The sequence below is a fragment of the Takifugu rubripes genome, chromosome 1 (assembly GCF_901000725.2).
Source record: "Takifugu rubripes chromosome 1, fTakRub1.2, whole genome shotgun sequence".
NCBI classification, from domain to species: domain Eukaryota; kingdom Metazoa; phylum Chordata; class Actinopteri; order Tetraodontiformes; family Tetraodontidae; genus Takifugu; species Takifugu rubripes.
Genome location: NC_042285.1, coordinates 17995940 through 18018154, shown reverse-complemented (window position 1 = coordinate 18018154; position 22215 = coordinate 17995940). Strand labels below are relative to the sequence as shown.

Here is a 22215-nt window from a genome sequence, read left to right as displayed (position 1 = left end):
ACTCCTCTGGAGTTGAGCTTGAGAGACTGCCTGCTGCTTTTTGAAATCCCCTCAGGAGCATGTTCACACTTTCAGTCTTTTACATCTCTCTCATCTTCTGGCTTTGTCCCTCCCTCTCCACACTCGCTCTCTCTCTTTCTGTCTCTACCTGTGATTATCTGCTAAGTTCAGTAACGTGTACTGCTTTTCTCAAGTACCTTTTCTACTTTAATTCTTTCCTGTCATCTCTCTATATCTCTCTTTCCGATACTCTCCGACCTCCTACAAATAAGCTTAATATCTAAGGCCCTTTTGGCTAAGTTGTCAGCTCAGTGTTCATTAAGAGGCTATTAGAGTATATTTAAAAAGAGCCAAAACGTTAGCCAGAGACCCACCAGCACCTTTGCTTTGTGCAGTTCACTTAAGTTTTATTAATATTCATGAGCCCACAGGTGAGGCTTCACATTAATTTTTATATTAATGTGAGGTTATTAGGCGGTCTGATCAGCAGAGATGTAGATCTTGTGCTAACTGATCTAAACAAAGGTTGCGATGAAAAAGAAATGAGAGAGGTGAGAGGCTTTTATTAAATGATGCAGCATAAAACTGAGACAGAAAATGAGTTGAATTTCCTCTGTAGAAGAAAGGATCACGTTTGATTAACACTGTCAAAGCAATTGTGAGCATCGTGGTAAGTAAAGACTGACAGAACTTTCTTTCTCATCAAAAGACCAGCGTTTGTCCCCCAAATGATAAATAGGAGCGAAAAGACAGCTCTGTCTCAGCTTGGTTTTCTTCCTGTAAGCTATTAAACAAGACAAATTGGGCGCACACAGGAAGGGAATGAGATGAGGGTTCATTGAGCCAATTAGTAAATGCCCTGCGCGGGTCTGTGTGCACCACATGCTGCTGACACACAGGCGTTTCAGTTGTCTGAACCAGACGATCTGTCCGGATGCAGCTCGTAGGCTGTCTCTATCCTGCCCCATAAAATATTTTAAAACACATTTTGCAGACCAAGAATCTGGCTTTAATTTCTCCCTAATTTAATCGTGCCTTGAAATGAGATTTTCCTCTTTTCTTTGAGTGGGAGATGAGATTAGCGAGCTCCTCAGATGTAGCCAGATATAGCTGCAGCGTTAGTGCACAGAGGGTTGTACATCATCAGGAGCAGGTGAGGTGGGGGAGAAGTTTCTTTTGCCTGTTTTTTTTTTATGTGCAAAATCAGTTAAACACTTTAAGTTGAAAGATAGTAGTTATAATGAGCCTCCACTTACAATTTTTACTCAGGTCAGGTTTGAGTGGCACATTAACTAATGCACTGAAGTGTTTCCAATTATGGATTTGTCTTTTTATTCATGGCTACACCCTTGAGGCTCATTAAAGAAACACAGCAGCACAGAACACGTGATCCCAATTTTAAATATATATTGATGGCGCACAAGGCCGCGCCTCTCTGGCACGCACACGAGGGCGGCCTTGTTAGCGCCGTAGGATCTGACTGCATCGCCGCGCTCTTGCCCTCATCAATAGTGAACATGCTAACAAACTGCATTGTGCGCGCATCACATAGAATATTTTTTAGCATGTTTTCTTCTACCCGTGTCAGCAGAGGCTCTGGGTTAACGTGCCGCCTTGTCTCCTGAGAGAACGGACCCACAAAGATGTGACACGCTGGCGCGCGAAGCTCGGATCGTATAGAAACACTGCAAGTCTCTAGGGAGACGTTTAGGTTGCTTCAGGACTTCAAAGGACATCATTTTCATTTATTCTTTACTCGCTACATATTGATGCTCATTCCGCTTCAGTTTTAATAGTCGCACTGCCTCTGCCTGAGAGAGTGGCTGCTTATAATAACTTTTGATGGTTCTAAATAGGGTTTGAATAGTAAGCCTACTCCAGCATTGAAAAGGCATTTCTGTAAACAGTGATGTAAGGCAACAAGCTTTCAGCTGTATTTTTTTTTTTTTTTTTTTTCAAATTCCAACTTCAAATGGCAGCAGCAGAATTTCTCCATCTTGTGCCAATCCAATCCTGCATGGTTCCACATCAGGAGGTTCGGCGGTGATTCATGGGAAAAAAAAGAAAAAGATTGCCAGGATTCAGCAGGGCTTTGCAGTAATTCCGGTTTGGGAGATTGTCAAGTTTCCACCCAAGCGTCGTTGAAGCCTCCAGAGGTAGCAATGATGACGATTAATTTGAGATGCTAGCTTCAAGTGCTGCTGCACAAAATTGCTGCCTTGTAGCCCTAAATTTTTGCTCCCAAACATGTGCACAATCTCTGCACGGTGCAAATATGCAGAAGCACAAACCTGTGTTGTTTAGACGTGCACAAGCATCGCTGGGTAAGTGGGGGCTCTGCTGGCTGTGACCCCCGGCAGTCAGTGGGTTGTAAATTCCCATGAGAGATTCAAAGGTTCAGGACAACATTAAATCAAAGGTACTGTAGATGGTATTTCAGAAGCTTCAAATAGAATTAATTAGTTATTGATTGGATTGTTATATTCTTAACTTTGATATTTTAAAGTGTAAATATGATCTGTCTGTTTACAAGTGATGCAACAACTCCTGAACTAACTCCACATCCTAAATGATATATTTTCTGTATGTTTAGAGCCAAGGCCAAAGGATTCACTGGAGGCTAGAAGATTCTGCCGTTTAAAAAGTCATTCCTTCGGTTAAAGCTGCCGAGCCTTTCAGTGCCGGGCCACTGTTTACCAAATCAAAATTTCCAATTACATGCGCCTGAATAACACCCGCCTGGAAATTCACTGTGCATGACTAATCAGGGCTGGATTTCCTTTCTGAATTTCAAATATTTAAATGAATAAGAACGATGTCAGCAAAAGACGGTGACCCCCCGAGGGTGGAATTTAAAGTCTATTTCCAGCCAGGCCCCATAGTTTGACAATCATCATTTTACCTAATGATCACACATAAATGGGGAGAGCTTTTATGCTGCAGGTTTACGTTTATGAGCTATACAGAGGTGAGTTGAGCGAATGGTAAAATGGCTCCTGTTGTTGGATCTGGATCAGCTCGGAAAATGTTGAATGTGCTGGCTTGTTGGATGAAACGTGGTGTCCTCTTCTGGTTGTGGTCGTCTTCTGGTAGCGGAAGCTCGTCCGTTACGCCCCCACCTGACTGAACCCGATGTCGGAGCATCTGGGCGGTCCTCGGCTCCTCTGTCATCCCCACTCTCTCCTTCCCACTTTGGTCTGTTCTTGCCTGAATTTACAAACACAGTTGTCTTTCTTTTCTTGGGTCTGCCCCCCACCCTGCTTTTGTCTTTTTCTCATTATATCGGCAACCCTTGAATTTCAATCCCCCCCCACCCCCCCACCCCCCGCGGTTTCAGCTGTTCAGTATTTCATCTCCTTTTCCGCTGCTTTAGAATAGACCTCAGATTCCCTCAGCTTTGATTCAGACGACTTTTCCTTCTTCCTCCTCCTGTCTTCTTCCACCTGCTTAACCGGTGCACCGCTGTCTTTTGCTGCCCCGCTGCCACCAAAAATAAACTCGGCTACAGATTGTCTGTCACAAAAAAGAAATTGCACTGTGTTCCTGTCACCGACGCTCACGTTTGCGTGCCCCCAAAGGAACGTCTGTCTTCACTCTCTCCGTTCTCTCCTAATTCTCTGCAGAGAGCAAGCTACGCGTTCAGAAGACCAACCAGTCGCAGGCGTACCTGGAGGACAGCCGCGTCCGCATCAACTGCTCCATTTCTGCCCAGACCAGCCAGGACTCCCAGCATGCTGTGCTGTGGTATGTGAGACACACGTCCGGGTCGGAGGCAGATGAGCTCCTGCTGCGAATTGAACGCTCGGGGACCTTTGAGTACGGCGCCTACGCGGACGAAGAGAGGCTGCGGCGCCGAGTGCAGTCCGAGAGGCTGTCGCCGCGACTCTACGTGCTGACACTGAACAGGGCAGAGGCCAGTGATTCTGGCACCTACTACTGCCTGGTGGAAGAATGGCTCAGTGACCCAGATGGAGCCTGGTATCGAGTCTCCCGCGACACCTCGGGGTTCACGCAGGTTCTAGTCAGACGGCCAGGTGAGTTCACAAAGTGCTTATTTATTTTCATGGCCGGAACACCTGCTGGTGAGCAGTGGAACTCTTCTGCTCCTCCTTGTTTCCCACTCAGATGCTCTGCTCAAGGCATCAGGAACATCATGTTCACATCATTTAATCTGCCCCAAGCAGAGCTCAGGTGGTAGATGATGGGTTTTAGTCAATGCCAGCTCCCATATGTTTAACCAGAAGGCAAGAATCTTCCGTGCACCTGTCTGGTCTGCAGAAGGATTTGAAGCACTAATGTTTCACTTCACGTCTCGGGTGTGATGTCCCCTCGGCTCACATTGGCCTCTTTCTAAAAGGCGCCAGAGGAAAAGGCTGTTACACATTTGCTGCAGCTCACTGTCCTGTGTGAATGTCACAGAACTTCACAGAGACATTAAGAGCATGCAGGTCGTTCCCTCTCCAGCAGAAGCACGGAACACTGTGACAATGCTGTGACATTTGCACGACTGGGATCCGTAGCTCTAAAGCTGCTAACTACAGTTAGCCGTCTAGAGAGGCAGAGGACGAGATCATGTGACACAAAGAAACAAGAAGAAATAAATCCAGTCATGTTATTTCACTGCTGACAGCGGGGTGTCCATATAGTAGGGAAAATCTGAGAAGTGTTTCTCTTGGCTGGGCATGAATAACTGACTGCTCTAACAATCAGTTCATCCTTGACATGCTAGTTTTAGTATAAATCAATCTCAGCGACGTGTGCGAGAACCGTTCTACTACAAGGAGAACCATTTCACCCTCCAGCCTTAATACCACATCTGTCCAGCTAGAACATGTTGATGAGAATTTCTTTTCGTAAACCAAATAATATATATCTTTCATTCATTTATGTAGGTGAGCATTTATTTCTTGGATTAAGTAAAGTTGGCTCAAGTATATCTGCAGGGGTTTGTTAAAAAAAAAAAAAAAAAAACACGATTTTCCTTTATTGCGTAGTTAATCTTGCACAAACAGCCTAATAAGCTAACATTAGCATGGTTTTTATTAATTAAGCATTTTTAAATCATGCATATGCTGGAATTCATCCAGAGTAGGGATGCCAGCACTTATCATTACATTTATTCATCCTGCTGTAACTGGAACACTGTTCCAAGCTGTGTTTAAGCCATGTCTTCATCTCACTTTTCTCTTTTTCATCTGGAGTCAAACTGGGTCATTGTACCACCACCCCTGAAGGGTGGCAGCATCTAGACACAGTAGCTTTGGGGGGGCTCTATCTTTACTAGAAAGCTGGAAGACTGGTGGTCGCCAACGGCAACTCCGTTATTTATTTTTCCTTGCATATATTTTTAAATTTCGGTGTCCCCGTTAAACAAGTTCTATTTTTAGTCGTGTGATCTTTATTTTCTGAATCTTAAAAATAGAACTAACTATTCAAATGTGTGCTTTGACATGTTTATTCAAACTATTATAAAATCTGATGTCTCCAAATGTCTGTATTTCTGTTTGGGGCGAATTGATGAGGGTCGACATTATCTTTGAATCTAATTTTCCCCTGGTTCTGGGTGGTAATAGGATCATTCTCTCCCAACTGTATCCAAGCAAATACGCAGCATGTGTTTCTATTTTTAACACTTATATTGCAGCCAGTGTAATTCAATAAAGCGCCTCACCCATGAGGCCAAGCAGTGATACTTATTGTTCTTTAAGCCCTCGTGTCTCCTGCTGTATATTAACTGGTACCTTCGTGCTTCTGATGTCTTATGAGAGTTTATTTCTTTACATCTGGCAGAGGTTCGACTGCAGGTGGAAGAAACGGAGTCAAATGTGACCGTGGAAGAGTCCGACTCGGTCAAGCTGGGCTGCAGCATTCCCTCCCAGTCCTCCCGAGACTCCCGCTTCTCTGTGTCCTGGTACGTGGATCGTTCGGAGAACGTGGACGACGACCAGCCGGCCGACGGAAACAGGAAGCAGGAGTGCGTTTTCTCCATCGGGCACGATGCCGTTTTCGGGAATGGGAACTGCAACCCCAGAGAGGGCTCGGCGCTGAAGTCCCGCCTGCAGTTTGAGCGGATGGCCTCTGACCAGTACAGTCTGACCATTCGCGGCGCTCGTCTGTCGGACGCCGGCCGATACTATTGCCATGTGGAGGAGTGGCTGCTCAACCCCCGCAGCGCCTGGTACCGTCTGACCTTCAACGACTCTGGGTTCACAATCGTCAACGTGCTGCAACAAGGTAAAGTCCAGGACGCGTTGAACATCTGTCCACGCTGTCGCTGACCATGTGCTAAAGCCACACTAGCATTTACGCTGCTGAGGTCACCCACACCTTGTCTGTGGTCTGTCTGCAGTGTCCTCCATCCAGTCAGTGGTGTGTTCCAACGAGGCCCTCTTCTACTTCGTCTTCTTTTACCCCTTCCCCATCTTCGCCATCCTGCTCATCGCCTTGCTGTTCGTGCGCTACAAGAGCCGCAGCAACAGCAAGAGTCAAGAAGGCAAGAACGGCGCCCCCCTCCTGTGGATCAAAGAACCTCACCTCAGCTACTCCCCCACCTGCCTGGACCCGCCTGCGCTCAGCCTACACCCCGGCTCCGTCGACTAAGCGCGCTGCGGCGAGCGCACCCCCGCCGCGGGCACAATCGCGGCTCCAGCCGACACAACGCCAGGGAGCAGATCCAGACTCCACCTTCAGACTTTACTGTCGTTCACCGCTGTGTTGAATTAGTCAATCAGTTTAACAATTTCTACCCTGGTGGCTGCCTAATTTGTGTGTTTTGGTACGCGTGTGTGGACCAGAATGTGTGTCATTTAGCACGTTTACTCGTACGTGTGCAGACGTCCAGGACGAGCGTCACATCTTTGTTTAAATGTGAAACTTATATCTCATAGCCACAGTTTTTGGTTTGATTATTCTCGAGTATTTGTCTCTTTTTCAAATAAAGGAAAAGCTCACGCAGAGATCACCGGCCAATCCGGGAAGGACATTTAAGAGCAGGAACTCTATAATCCACTGTGGCGCCGACTGAATGCCAAAAAAAAGTCTCCGCACCGATCCAAGAGTAGCCACATCCTGGCCCACGATGTTGGTTACCATAGTGATTTTCTGCACCCACTGACTCTGTAGCTGATGACTTGGTTGCCAGCCTGAATACAGACAAAGGCAAGGACACACAAGTCTGTGTCCTGAGTGAGGATGTGTGTATGTGTGTTGGCACACCTGCCTTCACAATGAATTTGCCTTGGCAGACAGAACCAGGACCTCGCGCACTAAACACTGCCAGACTCTCTGGCCTCAGTGGGAGACTGCCCCACTCTCCCCCCTGGCCTCCTCCCCTCTGGACAGACCAACACAGAAAGAGAGGGAGGATTGTCAGAAAGGACGAGTAGAAACGGACAGTCCTCCTGCTGATACATGTGCTTTGATTCAACTTTTTTTGTTCAGTGCCAACACCTTCTTTCCACACCTCCCTCTGCAGCTAAATGCTTGAAGTTTTAAGTTCTAAAGGGCAAGCAGGCGGGGGGGGGACGAATTATTTGAAGGGAGATTGTAAATACGTCCGCCCACCTCCTGCTGTGGGCCCGCGGAACCGGTCCCTGGAGATTATCGACTGAAATGAAAGTCTTGCACATTTGTGTTGAACCCCCACATTTCATAGATATCAGAAACTTAGACGCATATAAGTTAAGAAAAAGATTTTATTCAGAGCCACACTGAAGATTACCCACATGTGTAGTGAAGCACTCTAAAAACGTTGCCTGCACAGTGCAAGCAAACCAGATATTTGTGTCTTTGTTTTTAAGTTTAGTGTTTTTTTTATTTCCTATTTATTGTTTTTTACTACACTACTATTTTTTGCATCGCTTTGTATGATTATTTTTTTCCCCGCGTTTTTTTTTTCCTTCTTTTTGAAAATCTGTAAGGACTGCACTGCTCGCGTTGCCTGGCAACTGCACCAAGCAGTTTGTGTCAATAGCCTGTGTGTTGACGATGTGGTAGATTTAGAAATGCTAGGTTCATCCTGCGAACTGCGGTCTGTAGCATTTCACAGCGTGCTGTCGAGTTTGGCCAGTGTCAGAAACGCTGCATCCGTAACCGGGACGATGACGATTGTGGCTTCACGTGTACAGTAGCTGAACAGACGAGTCACACAAATCCAACTGCTTTTTGCTTGAGTTGCGTTTCTAGTGAAACACGGTGTAACACCGAGGCCGCGTGTGTCTGACAGACGGCAGCTGAAGCTGTTGACGCTTTCTACCGAGGGAGCTCGCCGAGGGCGGAAACTCCGCGACAGCCAGGAGCCTGTGAGAGAGCCCTCGCCCTGACCTGGTCCTGACCCTCTCACTGCCAGACTGGACACGGACACTTGGAAATGAAAAACCTGACATCGTTCATCTCAATCGTGTCGACATTTATATTGCATGACAATACTGCGGGAGAGATTTTGATGTTTTGTAACTCTTCAAACTCTTTGAGCTGTGTTTGTGTGACATATCAGTGACCAGAACCCCCCCCCTCCCCCTCCCCCCCCCCTCTCCGACACCTCCTGACAAAGGTACCTGAGGCGAGAGTCACCACAAAGCCCCGGTCCACGTGGTTTTCCAGTACCTGACTGCCAGTCGAAGATGCCCTTTTCAACCTGTGAAGTATCCTGTTTGAAGAATGGCTGTTGTGGAGCTTGTGTTTGATATTATTCCTCATATTTGTCTTTTTAATGCTTTGCCTTTATGCAGCACTCCATTAAACAGATTTATGTCAACAAAAGAAAACGGTCACGTCCATTCTGCCAAGTTCTGACCCTTGATTCTCCTTTTTAAATAAATGGGGGCAAAATGGAAAAACTGCATGTAGATAAAGTGAAACGTCTGCTCAGAGATGGTAAATTAGACTGCATCTTCTCTTCTACTCTGGGGTGGACGGGATGGGTGACGGAGAGGAACCAGATCTTACAGCATCTCTATTAGGATGTAACCATGCTACAGCCTGCAGGTTAATGGGCTCTTGCTCTTTTACAGACACTTGCAAATGGTTTTAGAAGTTGCCAGAGAAAAAGGCAAGAACGTGTGACATTCTTCCACCGTCAGTATCAGCAGTCAGAGGGGCACTGGAAATATTTAAAGCCAACGCCCTCACAAGCAGCATCCAACCAGTGTTTCATGTTATTTCCACACTCGCAACAACAGCAGTGTTTTTATTTGCAGTTGTGTGTATTTTTAGCACTGTAGCAAATGAAAGACATTTATTATTGCAATTTTATGATTTATTTTGCAGTTTGAATCACATATATGACCGTGACCCATGAAACTGCAGGTAGAGGGCGCCACAATTCTGACGCCAGCCTAATTTTAACCTGCCTGAACATCAGGGAGCTTCAGCAACACTACAAATAAAGCTATCAGTTGCTATGGTAACAGAATTGACCTACCATGCAGGTGCTCAATGAACCAGCATGATGGCCATTTCTGAGAAAAGGTGTTGTTTGTTGTGGTGTTTCTTGGCTTAGACACAGAAATAGCAGCACTGATCAGAACGAAGGACCGGAAACCCACGTGAGAAAAACACGACTGGAAAATATGTGGCGCACTCTGCCTGACCAGCCCCTGGTGCCTGCTGTTCACTACACTTTTCAAACGACTCTTTTTTTACACTTTAATAGCAGTTTTAATTGTTTCGTGAAGTGATATTGTCATGAATACGTATTCGGCTGCAGCACAATCAGCCGGGTACGAACCACAAAGAGAAACGGTCCACATGCGGAAGCTCCCGAGTAATGAGGCAACGTTTCTGTGATCAAGGCCTTTGTCAGGCACAGCGTGTCAGGGGAAAGATGATTAAACAGCATACACCAACTCAGAGGAATCTTCAACAATGCAGGCGGCCGCCTCGGAGAGCGCTAGCGGTGGCTAGCAGAGCTAAGGGAGCTAACACTAGCACTAACTATGGGGAAGACGTGCAGCAATGGTGGGAATAAACAAGGAAAATGTTATTTTGTAAGAATTTTTGTCACGTGTCAGTCAGAGTTGCCGTGTCCTCCCAGGTCATTTTCAATTACAGCTAATTCCTTAAGAATGGAAGTTAAATTGTCTTCACTTGACATCCAACCATCATCTTCTGCCGCTTTGTTCCTTAACAGCGTCGTGGCCTCGCTGGACATCAAGCCACAACATTTAGGATGTTGTTCGGCCCAGATGTCACTGATGACGCAGTCATCAGAATGCTTCTAAAGTTTGGAATATAAGTGCTTTTCAGCCAGACCAAGATTAGAAAGCGTCAACAGCTCCTCCAGAGAAGAGTGCTGTGATTTTAGAGGAGCACACCCTGCAGACGCAGCAGCAAACGCACCTTTCACTCACACCAGTAAATATAAAAATGACGGCCTCAGATGAGGAGCGCGTGCGTGTGGCCGCTCAGACAGATGGAGCTGTCCGAGGTTGACAGCAGCGGTTGCATATCTGCTCAGAACATGCGTTTCCATCGACCAGCACATCCTAATGCGCAGCCTTTTCATTTTTTATCATCTGAGCTGCAGGAGCGGCTGCGCTTCAGAAGCACCGATGCTGCTCACGGCTCCCGACTCGCACTTGTTTTAGATTTGAGTCAGAAAGTCGAGGAAACTCGGATGTTCCGTCTGTTTTAAAGGCCCCTTTTGTGACCAGATTTAGGCGTCGCTTCGCTGCAATAACCTTCGACCTTTCTGTTTCTTCCCCACTCGCGGTGGAAAAACCAGCATGATCCACCTTTAACCTTGAGCTGGAGGTTAACGGCTGCTGGATGCACAGTTCAGACCTTTGACCTCAGAGTCTCAGAAACATTAGCGCTCACACACTCAGCCTGTTGCTGCGTGTGATGGTGTTGATCTGCGTGGGAGTGGGTCAGCGTGTCACCGGAGGAGCGACACAACCACCGTTCTCCTGTCTCTGCAACACGGCTTTTCTCTGTTCGCATCACACTTGGAGAGGATCTGCGTCTCACCGGAGCGCGTGTGCGTGCGCGCGTCTGCGACATGTGCACATTTCCGCCTGATCGAGCTCGGTGGGCGTCTGCGGAGGCGCCTGTTCGTCAGCATCATCGTGCTCATCATTCATTCGTGTCGATGAACATTTAAGTCGTGTTTTATCCAAAGCAGGTAAACACGAGAAGGTCAGTTGATTTTGGGGCGGAGCCACATTGATTCTGCTGATGTCACAACTTCTCTGGACTCGAAAGCTTCATTTTTCTGTGTCTCCTGTCGCCCCCCCCCCCCCCCCCCCCCCCCCCACAGGTGGAAGGCTGTTTTGCATAAAAGTAAGCCATTAACACTCACAAATCCATAGTCCTTGCCGAGGACGCCGAGGCCCGAGGGCTCGCACGGACGGAGAGACGCACAGCGCATAACAATCCAGAGCAGCACGCCGGTGCTCAGGCAAATAGATTATGATTTATTATCGGCGTGAGGGGAATATTAAGAAGAGGACATCTCATCTGTGCCCCGTCTGCGGTCGATGCGTCACAAAATGGTCGATAATCACAGGTTTAAATTCAGCAGAAAGCCGGTGTGGATGTCGCTGCCGACTTACACACTTCATGCTTTTCTTTTCTATTCTGAGAGGTGGGGACATACGGAGGGACAGAACGAACAGCTTGTGGAACGAGTCTGGCCTTCGGAGGGACGCGCACAGCTTGTTGCGCTCACCTTTGTGCAGCACTGCGTCTGCGCGCTGTGACTCGCGGTGGCGTTAGTGAGTCAATGAGAACAGCAGGAAACCTTGTTAGGACTCGATTTGTAGCGCGCAGCGACCCAGCAGCGCGACACTTTCCTCCCATCTGAAAGGAACGCCGCACCAGCTGGAGGAGAGCAGATGCAGATGAAGGCGCGCAGCGGCGCTCGGCCCTCCGGTCAGGGGAGATCGGTCTGAACCCAGCTGGATTAACGTGAATCGATGGTGCCTTCAGGAGCTGCCGAGGCTGTGAAAGAGCTGGCTGGTGGTTACGTAAATCTGTCGCTCAAATGTGGCACAAAACACACAAGACACCCGCTGACATCCAAGTAACAAAAACAGAGGCTCCCCCGCCATTCATTATGGATGAAAGACATGCAGACACTTACAAACACAACACAATATTCTCAGGGAATCCATAATTGATAAACATTCAAATTGTGTGTATTTCCTGTGCCTTAGATGGAGCAAACTGATGCCGAGCTTTCCACAGAAATGCAGGAGTCCCCTGGGAAGGCACCATTTAGTCTGAGTGAAAGCCTGGCGTTTCAGAGCCAAACCAGACATCCTGGAGTTGTTTTCTATAAAATTCCGGCGTCGTGCTGAAAAGGCTGACATTGTCGGTGTAATGCTCACTGTTGACGGGGGATACTGGGAGGGTTACGCAATATCTACTGCACAGATCCTGGTTATGGGCCGGACGCTCGTCACCCTGGTGAATCAGCTGGGATGTGAAAGTTGTTCTTCCCATTTTGTGGACTGATGCACCAATATTGATGAATGGTGGGAGGTGGGGGGTGGGCTGTTGAATGGATCAATATTTAAACAGTCCCAATGAGAGAAAAAAGATACCAATATGACATCAAAAAAAACAACAACAGTGGAACCATCCTGACCCGGGAGCAGAGATATTAAATGATGAATGTGTACACAGGACCCCTCAGAAACAGTGTTAAGAGTTTAAAGTTTAAACCCTCAAATATCAGCTTCAATAGAGCAAAAGTCAGAGGGAATCAGAAGCATTGTGATCTCCCCCCCCCCCCGGTTCATTAGTCCCTGAAATACTCAACTCTGAGCGTGGGGGATGTTTGATCTAAGACGAACTGATCTCTCGTTTCCGTCGTCCTGAACACACCAGTTATGCAGGACTGAGGCATGAAAGAGATGAAAACCAGTAAAGGGGATCTTCTTTTACATAAACCAGAGCAGAGGCATCAAGAGCAAACAGCTGCCCTGCACCCCCGTACTGCCCTGCACCCCCGTACTGGCCTGCACCCCCGTACTGGCCTCTGGGAATCAAGAGTTCGCTCTTCAGTCACGTGATTGAAATCACTGCAGGGCAAACGCCTCCTTTTTCCTCTTTTTAATTGTTAACATGGCTGCAAACAGTCGATACAGCCTCTCTGCATAAATGAAGGTGGTAGCAGCAGCGAGCTAATCAAGGACATGCATCTTGTTCTCCGGCGGGACGCTGAGTAATTATGAATGAGAAGGCGCCGCCACCGTCGGATCACTAATGTGCCTTTAGTGCTGAAGATAAGAGGCAAGAAAGATATCATTCCAGCACAGAATGATCCCTGAAAGGGGGAAGGGCGAGCGGGGAACGGGATTGGAACGCAATAAGGCACAGCTGAAAGTGCAAGGGGGGGGAAAGATGGCGGGGGAAAGATGGCGGGGGAAAGATGGCGGGGGTGGCGAGGGCGTGGCTGATCTCCTGGGATAAAGGTGAGACAGAGCGTCGCGTTTTCCCATTCGCCGGTTTGATCCAAATGTCCAGTACTGCGAGTATGTCTTGTGCTGTGACCTCTGACCCCGCGGCCCTGACGTGCACGCCTTCCCCACTCCCGCTCTGACAGACGTCAGCGGCGTGGCGAGGAGGAGTCGCTCAGCCCGCCACCTTTTGTGCCTTCAAACAGCAGGTGACAGACCCCGCAGGTGCGGTTGTCATGGCAAAGAGGAGCGCGTGTGACTCGGGCGACATGTCAGAGCTCAGCGCCACGCGTGAACTCCGCTGCTCGCTCGGCTCCCGGCCTCGACGCCTCGGCGACCTGGGAAGAGCATCAACGAACCGATCCCAGGACGAGACGCTCCGGACGGCGGGAAGAGAGTGGAGCGCGTGCTGGATTCCAGCGAGGCGGGCTGACAAAACGCCTGTCGCGTTCCATTAAGACGGGAAACTGTCGCGGGAGGCTCCACCGTCGCCGTGAACACGTGTTAACCTCCGGTGAGCATGAATGATGCCGCCGTCTGTTATTACACGGGAAAATACAGATTTTAGCCATCAATATTTCAACAGGTCTGCGCAAGACTCGAGCTGCCTCAACCGAGGGGGTGTGCGTGCGTGTGTGTGTGTGTGTGTGTGTGTGTGTGTGTGTGTGTGTGTGTGCGTGCAAACTGAAGTGTGTCACAGATGATTCTTATTGACAGGAAGAGACAAAACCATGACAGATGCTGCAGCGCGTCTTTAGTCTTTCCGGCTGTTCTCTGGGGGAAAACAGGGTCCCAGATTCCCGTCGATGTCAGGAGGAGACGCCTGCTCAGAGATATAGTGCACATATAGCTTCTATCTAGTCCCTCATCTGATGTGCTAATGAGGATTTCTGCTCAATTAATGCGATTTACTAATTATTTTTTTTATCCTGTCCATGATTTATCTTCAAATTCGCCACCTAGGGGATGGAAAAGGAACATCGTGCAAACTTCACTGGTGGCTAAAGAAAAGCAAAAACCAGTGAAGTGACTTGAGATAAGTCACTAGTTTAGTGGCTCATCAAGCACCGGTTGTAAAGTTAATACATCTTTGCTTAAAAGTGTATCTTTCCTCTTACTTTGTTTTGAACCGGTGTATATAGAGACATGTTCTTTCTTTTGCTTGTTTGAAAATGAATACAAGCTAATTTATAATTTTATGCAGGATGTTTTCATTAAAAACTGCAATGATCCAGCCAGTAAAGTGACTGAAGTTTGCCTTTTAAGTCACACGCTTCCTTTGTAAACTTCGACAAACTTGCAGAGGTTTGCCTGATGAATGACTATTGAATTCCACATCAGCAGCAGTTCATAACCGGCGGATGAACCGCAGCTTAGCATGAAAACCTTAGATGTTTAATTTAACATATTTCAGACGCCATCACTAATGAACTCCAGCAAGGAACCTAAATCTGTTTACTGTGGAGCTGAAAAGGAGCTAAAGCAAGCGTCAACATTGTTGACTCAGCTCTGTCTGGGCGAGAAAATTCATTAGCGTTAATCATAGGAGACCTGGTCTCAACCCCGAAAAGAAGAAATAAAACACCCATTGATGGGCCCGTTTCTTTTGGTGTCAAGATCATGACGAAAGGTTCAAGGATCTCTCCAATATTCAGCCGAGGTTTTTATTCTATAAAATCAGATTTGGACAGTTTTCAGCAGACGGCGCCCTTACGGCTCCACATTAGCTTGGAAATGGTCCGTTTCAGATAACCAACCGCCGGGGTGTCAAACATGCACTTCAAAACTGACCTGCAATGATGTGGCACCTGCTCCTTCAGCCATTTGAAATCCCGAAGTTATATTTCAAACAGTTGTGGGAACATATTTCAATGTTCTGGAATGTTTACAAATGTGACACCGGCAGCAGTTCAGCTCCTGATGTAAAACATCTGTCTCCGTTTTGAGAGGAGACGCGGATGATGGAGTTGGACGACTCTGTGGAGCCGGCGTGCCACCCCCCCCCCCCCCCCGCAGCACAACTGTCCTGCTGTCTGCTACATCAACAGGCAGGTAGGGAACCGGAGCTGATCACCTCAGCGGTCCAGGGATCGTTTCTGGATCGCATCGGCCACGGCAGTGCGAAGGAGGGTGATGACGGAGCGAGGGTCGTCGCTGCCTATCACAGCGCTGCCCGACACAATCATGTTGGCTCCGGCCTGGCGCGGAGAAGAAAAAATCCAATTTTAAACTACAAGAAGCGGAATAATCTATTTGCCCGACTCGTGTCGGAGTTTCTCACCTCTGCACACTTGTGAATGGTGTCAGGACCAACACCTCCGTCAACTTCAATGTCTAAAGAGGGAAACATACTCCTCAACCACCTGACCTGGGTCACACACAGAAACAAGAGAACAGTTGGCCAAAATCACACAGACAGAGAGAAGCAGGAAGAGAGCGTCTGTCCGGGTCAGGACCTGTTGGTCAGAGCTGGAGATGCTGAGACTCATCTTTATTCATTAATTATGCAACCGATTTTATGCTGTGGAATCTAGAGGACCCTCATAAAGTCCACTTTGTTGCTTCTTTAGTTCTGCATTTTCTGAGTAATAAAGGGGAAAATATCTACACACCAGCAGGGGGCGACACTAACAATCACTCCTCTGTTTGCATTATTGCTTTCTCATGTTTAGATTTGCAAAAATTACACAGCCAACCAGACCGGCGTCTCTCCTCGCCTGATCAGCTCCGAGTGGGAACAGTTGATTGAAAAGCTGAGCTGGCTAACAGGTTCTGACACACAGCAAAGTGCAGAGACCTTCACATGACTGTTAGTTCCCCCTCCCCCATAAAAGATGCAGTGAATGCAGCAACTCAAGAGTCAACAAATACACTTGTCACACTACCCAGTTTGCTGGTGTATTGCCAATAACTAGATAATAAAACTGACATTTTTCTTGTTTTGTGCCATTAAGCTGCAGCAACATATCACATCAGTGAGTTGTTTGTCCTCCACTCGGGCTTCCATCTATCTCTGTGTCTCCAAATAACAAATGGAGCCAGTAAACAGCACAGAGCAGCTCCTTATCTACAACCTTTGCTACTGAGACCTAAGGAGACAATTTTTGGGAGCTGAAATCTGAAGTGTACTTTGGACTGTTGTGTGTGTAAAGGGCTGCGCTCCCCCTATTCTGGGCAAACAAGGTAGCGGCCCAAGGTAGCGGTCACTGAAATGTAATCCGACTGTGACTGAGCCGCGTGTCTATTTCCTCCACTGAGATTCAAATACGAGGAAAAAATGTAACCGAACTAGAGAAGAGGTGGAGTGAAGACGTCTGTAAACATGAGCGCTGTTGCAACTCCTGTGGCAGCTGTGCAAAATCCAGCCAGGCGGCATCAAAAACAGCTGCTTTGTGTCAACAGCGGTGATGATTCGGTTCAGCACACGCAACCTCAAAGCAGCCCAGAGAATCCCAGCATTACCTTGGGCATCATGTCCTCCATGAACTTCTGTCCTCCAAAGCCAGGTTCCACAGTCATGACCAGGGCCATGTGGATTTGGTTCGCCCAGGGTGCAAGTTCTTCTACAGTGGTGTCAGGTTTTATGGCCAAGCCGACCTGCAGAGACACAGCGTGCCAAAAATGTACCCGCTTAATCCCACGGATTCACCCAACCTATTTATTTTATTACTCTTCTCTGTTTTGTTACCTTCATGCCACTCTCTTTAATCTCCTTGATGAGGTTTCCTGGGTTCGTGGTGGCCTCTAAGTGGAATGTGTACTGGTTGGCTCCTGCTGCAGCCATTGGCTTCACCCACTGCTCAGGCCGAGAAACCATCATGTGCATGTCTGCAACACAAAGACTCCAAAAATTAGGAGCAGCCTCAGACAACAAATGAGCTAATTAGATGTGTGGGTTGTGTCTAACCAAAGAACGGGTCTTCACCAAGCGAGTCCCTCAGGCATTTTACCATGGGATGGCCAAACGTGATGTTTGGAACGAAATGACTATAAAGGAAAAGAAAGCAAATTGCATTAAAAGCTGTGCTGACGTCCAAGTTTTGCATCAATTATTTGCGTAATCTGTAGGCAAATTGCGTAAAGAACAGATGAACATGGTTACCTAAGCAAGCGAGCGGAAAGAAAAGGCTTTTCGAATTTAAGGCAAAACCAAACATATTTAATAGAGAGATTGATGTAGTTTATAAATACTCTCTCAACTTCAAGCAAGCTAGTTTAGCTCGCTTACATTTGCTAACTTCAGCTCTCACTGTACTTCCGGTATGGTTGATCGCAGTTAGCGTAGTAGCTTTAGGGGCTACCGAAAACACTGACCCGTCCATAACGTCGAGGTGCAGATAATCTGCCCCACACGCCATCATCCGCACACATTCGCTACCCAGACAGGACAGATCGCTGCTGAGGATGGACGGACCAATCTTCGCACTGTAAGCCATGTTGTCGCTGCCTGCATGCCACTTAGCTACTGAGTGAAGTTAAGCCACATCAGATAACTATTTCCGGTCAGGAATTTTCAAAATAAGGTCGGTAAGCGTTCGATAAAGAATAACACCCTGGGAGAATTAAAAGACTGATTATCTATTTAAACCAACCATAGTGAAAGACACTACATACGTGACTCTATGTTGTATTGCTTCGTGAACAGCCCCACTAAATAACGTTCTTTTTAACTAAATAACTAGTCTATTATTTTCATTACAACCGCGATATTTTCATTTGAAAGCAAAATATACTTCCGTCGTTTCATAAGTGCCAGTACGTAACTACCTCGGTTTTTACTTTTTAAACAGTACCAAATATAGACACTAGATGGCGCAAATCACGTATGGATAATGCCCTATACCCCCATAGGGTGGCTTTTTGTACCGAAGAGGCAAATCTAGTCTGCCATCAATTCTATGCAATTATAATTACACAGAGCATTCGGGATTGGCAATACATATACTGTACTACTCTGTCATGCTACTTTTACAACAAACTACTACTACAACCAATAATAAAAAAAATTACCATCATAATAATAACATTTGTTCCTTATTTATATCTATAGAGTGATTTATTTAGCATGTACTTCACAGTGAACACACCCCTCTTAAATTCTGTGAATGCTTGTAAGATGAATGTGCAAGTTGTTATGATTAATAAGAAGCAGATGGTTAAGGGTTCCTGCAGCTCCTGCAGCCCACTAAGAGCCACACTTCTGTACCGTGACCTGCCAAACGTAATGTGACATTTATGAGTTTCAACAACGTTTTGCATCACTGCAGCAGGGACGGAAACATTGGTAGTTCGACCTACTGTGGCACGCCAAACAATGATATATATGAGTTCTGAGTGAGGTTGAGGGACCTTAATTTGAAAAACGCTTCAGTCTCAAAGGAAGGTGATAAAAAATGGGGTTTGTCAGTGTGTCCAGGGCGCGTCCGCTGGAAAAGGATTTTATATGCTGTAATCAAAACATTATTCAGAGCAAAAGGAACAGTCTGGAGTGGTTAGAGTGTGATTCCACAGAGGTCACCCTCACAGTTGATGCATTGCACCATCCTGCTGAGATATTGGTGTAAAGTGTCAAAGATGAGTCACAGTATTTCCCAGCAGCTGCCACTGTGACACATTTTCCAGCGGACACACTTCAGCCGAAGTCAGAGTTCTGTTTACTGGACGCCATTAAGGAAACCTTTTTCTGCTTCAGTGGAGGAAGGATAAGAATGTCTCTTTCAGCAGAGCTGGGCTGGAGACGATTTTTTTTTCTTTCGATTAGAAAAGTCATAAACAAATCCGTTGCACAAGCTCTAAATCTTTCCCTCTAATGACATCACATCTTCCAGGTGCTAAAGCATGGCTCCCTTCAGCTTTGCTGACAAATCTGATGATGATAAAGGGGAGCTGCCTGTGTTGTTCATGTTGTGTGACCTGGTTCTGATCAGCGTGTGCTCGTTTACATGCATTCCTGCACCTCAGCCGTCTGTGAGGGAAATGAAAAATGCCAATAAAGCCCTCTGCATCCTGTGAAATATGGTTATTTTCATATTTATAGTTTCCTTCAACTTGATGAATGGGATTGTTTATATTTCCAGTCTGTGTTTTTACCTTCAAATTAGTATTTTAATTGGTTTACAGTTAGTATTCATATTTATTTGGTGAATGGCTTTGAGTTCTGTCCCTTAAAAGTACCCCATGATCAGATGTGCGGTAAAAATGTTTGGACTGTGTCTGTAGCAGAGGTCATTCCAAGCACATCCACTAGTTACTGACCAGCGAGTTCAGGAGGGAAACGCTGTTTGATTAGATATAAGCAAGAATTCCCGCATGCTTTAAGTGCTCTTCAAGATGTTTCGTCCTATAGTTTGCGACCTGTAGCTCTGGAGCGGGCCGGGCTGATGTGACCTTTGATCCTTGCAGCAGTGGACAGGAACAGGAATGGAGACGGAGCCTCTCCGGGTTTTTTGTTATTCTTCCAGAACATCAGTGGGTTATTAAAGACTTGGTGTAAGTCCAAACTTTTCAAGTATTATCTTGATTGAAACCTTCCTCCCACTTCCCTCCAGCAGTTGACTCGGGCCTCCTGAGCAAACAGAGCGGCGATAAACCCGCTTTCTTGTGACGGTCGGAAGGAGATGGTGGAGCGTGCGGCTCTGCGTTCACTCCCTTCCTGGACTTTATGTCACCGCAGTGGAGCTACGTCAGGAAAATAGGGAAGAGGCCTTCATCAGGTGAGCCCTGCGTCCATCTTGGGTTCCTCATTAGTGTCAGAATAAAGGATATCCTGAGCGATGGGTGGGGGGGGGTTAGTAACTATGGACTTCACATCCTGGAAAGTAGAGACAAGAAGGAAACACATGTATCTTGTCAGTGTTTGGAAGCAATAAAGCAGAAGCTGTCATCTTTAAGTGTTCAGTGTTTTGCACGTCAGCATATAAATAAAGTTTTAAATCCGCCCTTTAACATCAGCTGGTTCCTGCTGCACGTCTGCGTTTGCTGCTGCCAGAGGAATCAGAGGCCACATTCTCCTGATGAGACCTCGACGTTCGGCGTCCCGACCGTGGCAGTAATGGCCTCCGACCCCCCCATCTGCGCTCGTACGGTCGGAGAAGTCGCTTCAATCAAAGGGAAAATGAAAACATGCGGTCATGGAAGATTAAAACGTGGAATTATCCAGGAGGAATTATTACCAGAAGTCTGCTGAGGGAATTTATGGGAGCACAGGCTTACCTCCTGACTTCATTAGGGAAAACATCTGATCCGCCTGGTTTAATCTTTAATATTTATATATTGTACAAGCTGGAGGTGCAGGGTGGGGGTGGGGGTGGGGGGGGGGGGGGGGGTGAAGGCTTCAATATTTTCTCACGATAGGGTTACTTATAAAAGCAGGAAATCGACTCCAACTAAAATTGCCTCTGAGATCAAACAGAGCTGTTTTAATCTTCCTGCAGGAGCATTTATTGAAGTTGTGCCTCGAGAGTGGAGGGTTATGAAGAACACAGCAGTCCCTGAGTGACGGCCCGCCAGCCTTGTGTGATCTCACTCATGTGATCCACTCAGTTCAGGAGGGCGCTCAGGGTTTACCTATGAGCACGCGCTCAGTCTGACTTCCTCTCCTGCTGAGGTCAAGCGCTCCCCAGTGAACCGCCATCCTCCCTTTTTAGTGGGATTGAGTCGAACAGCTGTCAATCAAAGATCTTCGCAGGACAACAGCTGCCGTTGGCGCGGCCATCCCAGGGAAGTGATCGGAACACCAGGACCTCACTGCTGATGGTGAACAGAAGACGGCACGTCAATGCGAGTTAGCGAATGTGCATAAAGAGCAAAGACAACGCCTTTTTTTTAAAATAATAACTTGGATAGTCACTTGGATAGATTTTTAAGAGCATGTTGTAGGACCACGATCTACATTAAAAATGATTTTATAATTCTACATCGAATAGATTTTACTGCCCTAACCTATATATTTATTATGTCATCGCTTTTTAATTTGAGGCATAATATGTGGTGTAAAGACCCCAAAAGAGCATAAACCAACATCAAATGTTCCTCAGATTTTCTGGATTTTAACTCACCCAGTTAAGAAAACATCTATTAAAGATTCTGATCAAGTCATCTGTGAGTTCATGTGGTCATGAGACCAAATCTGTGAACTAACTGATGTAAACATGAGGAAATTATTGTTGTTTCAGTTGTGTCACGGTGGGATTCTGACCCCCACATCTCCTATTTTGAGCTCATGGACTTGAACGTTTGATGTTTTATTACTGAAACTATTTCAACCAATCTCAAAGTGCGTTTTATATGGACGGGACTCCTGAGCTCCTGAAATGTTGCGTTCTGTTCAGCCTTTAACTATCCTCTGTGTTTCCTGCAGTATAGCAGACAAATATTGACTTTGCTGCTGTGTTTTTGTTTAGCACGAGAACATTCGGAGTCCATGTTGCTTATTCCTTTGAGGAGTTCTCTGGACGATGGCCAGCACACAGCAGCTAATAAAGCTCTCATTTGGGTTGTGTGGAGTTCTGCATTTAGGGAAAATATGAGGCTACAGGAGACACGGTGTTGTAGAAAAACACTCAAGACCTGAAAAAGCTGAGCTTTATGGAGTTCAACAGTATGTGGAGCAGAGTTCAGAGCTGAAGATCAGGGTTTAATGGGCCCTCTGCCAAAACACGTCACTCTTCGTTCCATCAACAGGAATGGAAGCACAATGGGGAGTTTGCACCATATGGAGAGGCAAAATCCACATAAACCTTTTTATTACTCTTTTTTAATGCAGAAGCCTTCTGAGAGATAAATGCTGGCTGCCTGGGAGGAGCATCCTGAG

The 22215-nt window shown here is 46.7% G+C and overlaps 2 protein-coding genes and 1 long non-coding RNA gene across 3 annotated transcripts in view; 2 read left to right on the top strand and 1 right to left on the bottom strand.

Annotated features, from left to right (window-relative positions):
• The window catches only part of igsf3 (immunoglobulin superfamily, member 3), a 60848-nt gene extending 51962 nt beyond the window's left edge, over window positions 1-8886 (top strand). The window contains exons 7-9 of the mRNA XM_011608997.2: window positions 3624-4034; window positions 5791-6234; window positions 6350-8886. Of these exons, the coding sequence (XP_011607299.1) occupies window positions 3624-4034; window positions 5791-6234; window positions 6350-6600 (1106 nt within the window). The 3' untranslated portion in view covers window positions 6601-8886. The remainder of the gene's footprint in view (window positions 1-3623; window positions 4035-5790; window positions 6235-6349) is intronic.
• Window positions 8887-15048: 6162 nt separating this feature from the next.
• Window positions 15049-17886, bottom strand: rpe (ribulose-5-phosphate-3-epimerase). Its single transcript, XM_003961815.3, has 6 exons — window positions 17718-17886; window positions 17311-17390; window positions 17092-17231; window positions 16866-17000; window positions 15685-15771; window positions 15049-15601 (listed from the first exon to the last, which is right to left on the bottom strand). The coding sequence occupies exons 1-6, from the start codon at window positions 17837-17839 to the stop codon at window positions 15479-15481; spliced, it is 687 nt and encodes a 228-aa protein (XP_003961864.1). The 5' UTR covers window positions 17840-17886; the 3' UTR covers window positions 15049-15478.
• A 688-nt stretch (window positions 17887-18574) lies between these two features.
• On the top strand, window positions 18575-21282 carry LOC115251320 (uncharacterized). The gene is made up of 3 exons (XR_003889891.1): window positions 18575-20116; window positions 20355-20487; window positions 20837-21282. It is a non-coding gene; the product is annotated as an uncharacterized lncRNA (long non-coding RNA).
• The last annotated feature ends 933 nt before the right edge of the window (window positions 21283-22215 follow it).

Excerpts from the sequence above, each read along its gene's own strand:
- rpe (XM_003961815.3), bottom strand. The coding sequence starts at position 17,839 with ATGGCTTACAGTGCGAAGATTGGTCCGTCCATCCTCAGCAGCGATCTG. Across the intron at positions 17,391-17,717 it reads CACCTCGACGTTATGGACGG|TCATTTCGTTCCAAACATCA; the intron begins GTCAGTGTTTTC and ends TTTCCTTTATAG. Across the intron at positions 15,602-15,684 it reads CCATTCACAAGTGTGCAGAG|GCCGGAGCCAACATGATTGT; the intron begins GTGAGAAACTCC and ends TCTCCGCGCCAG.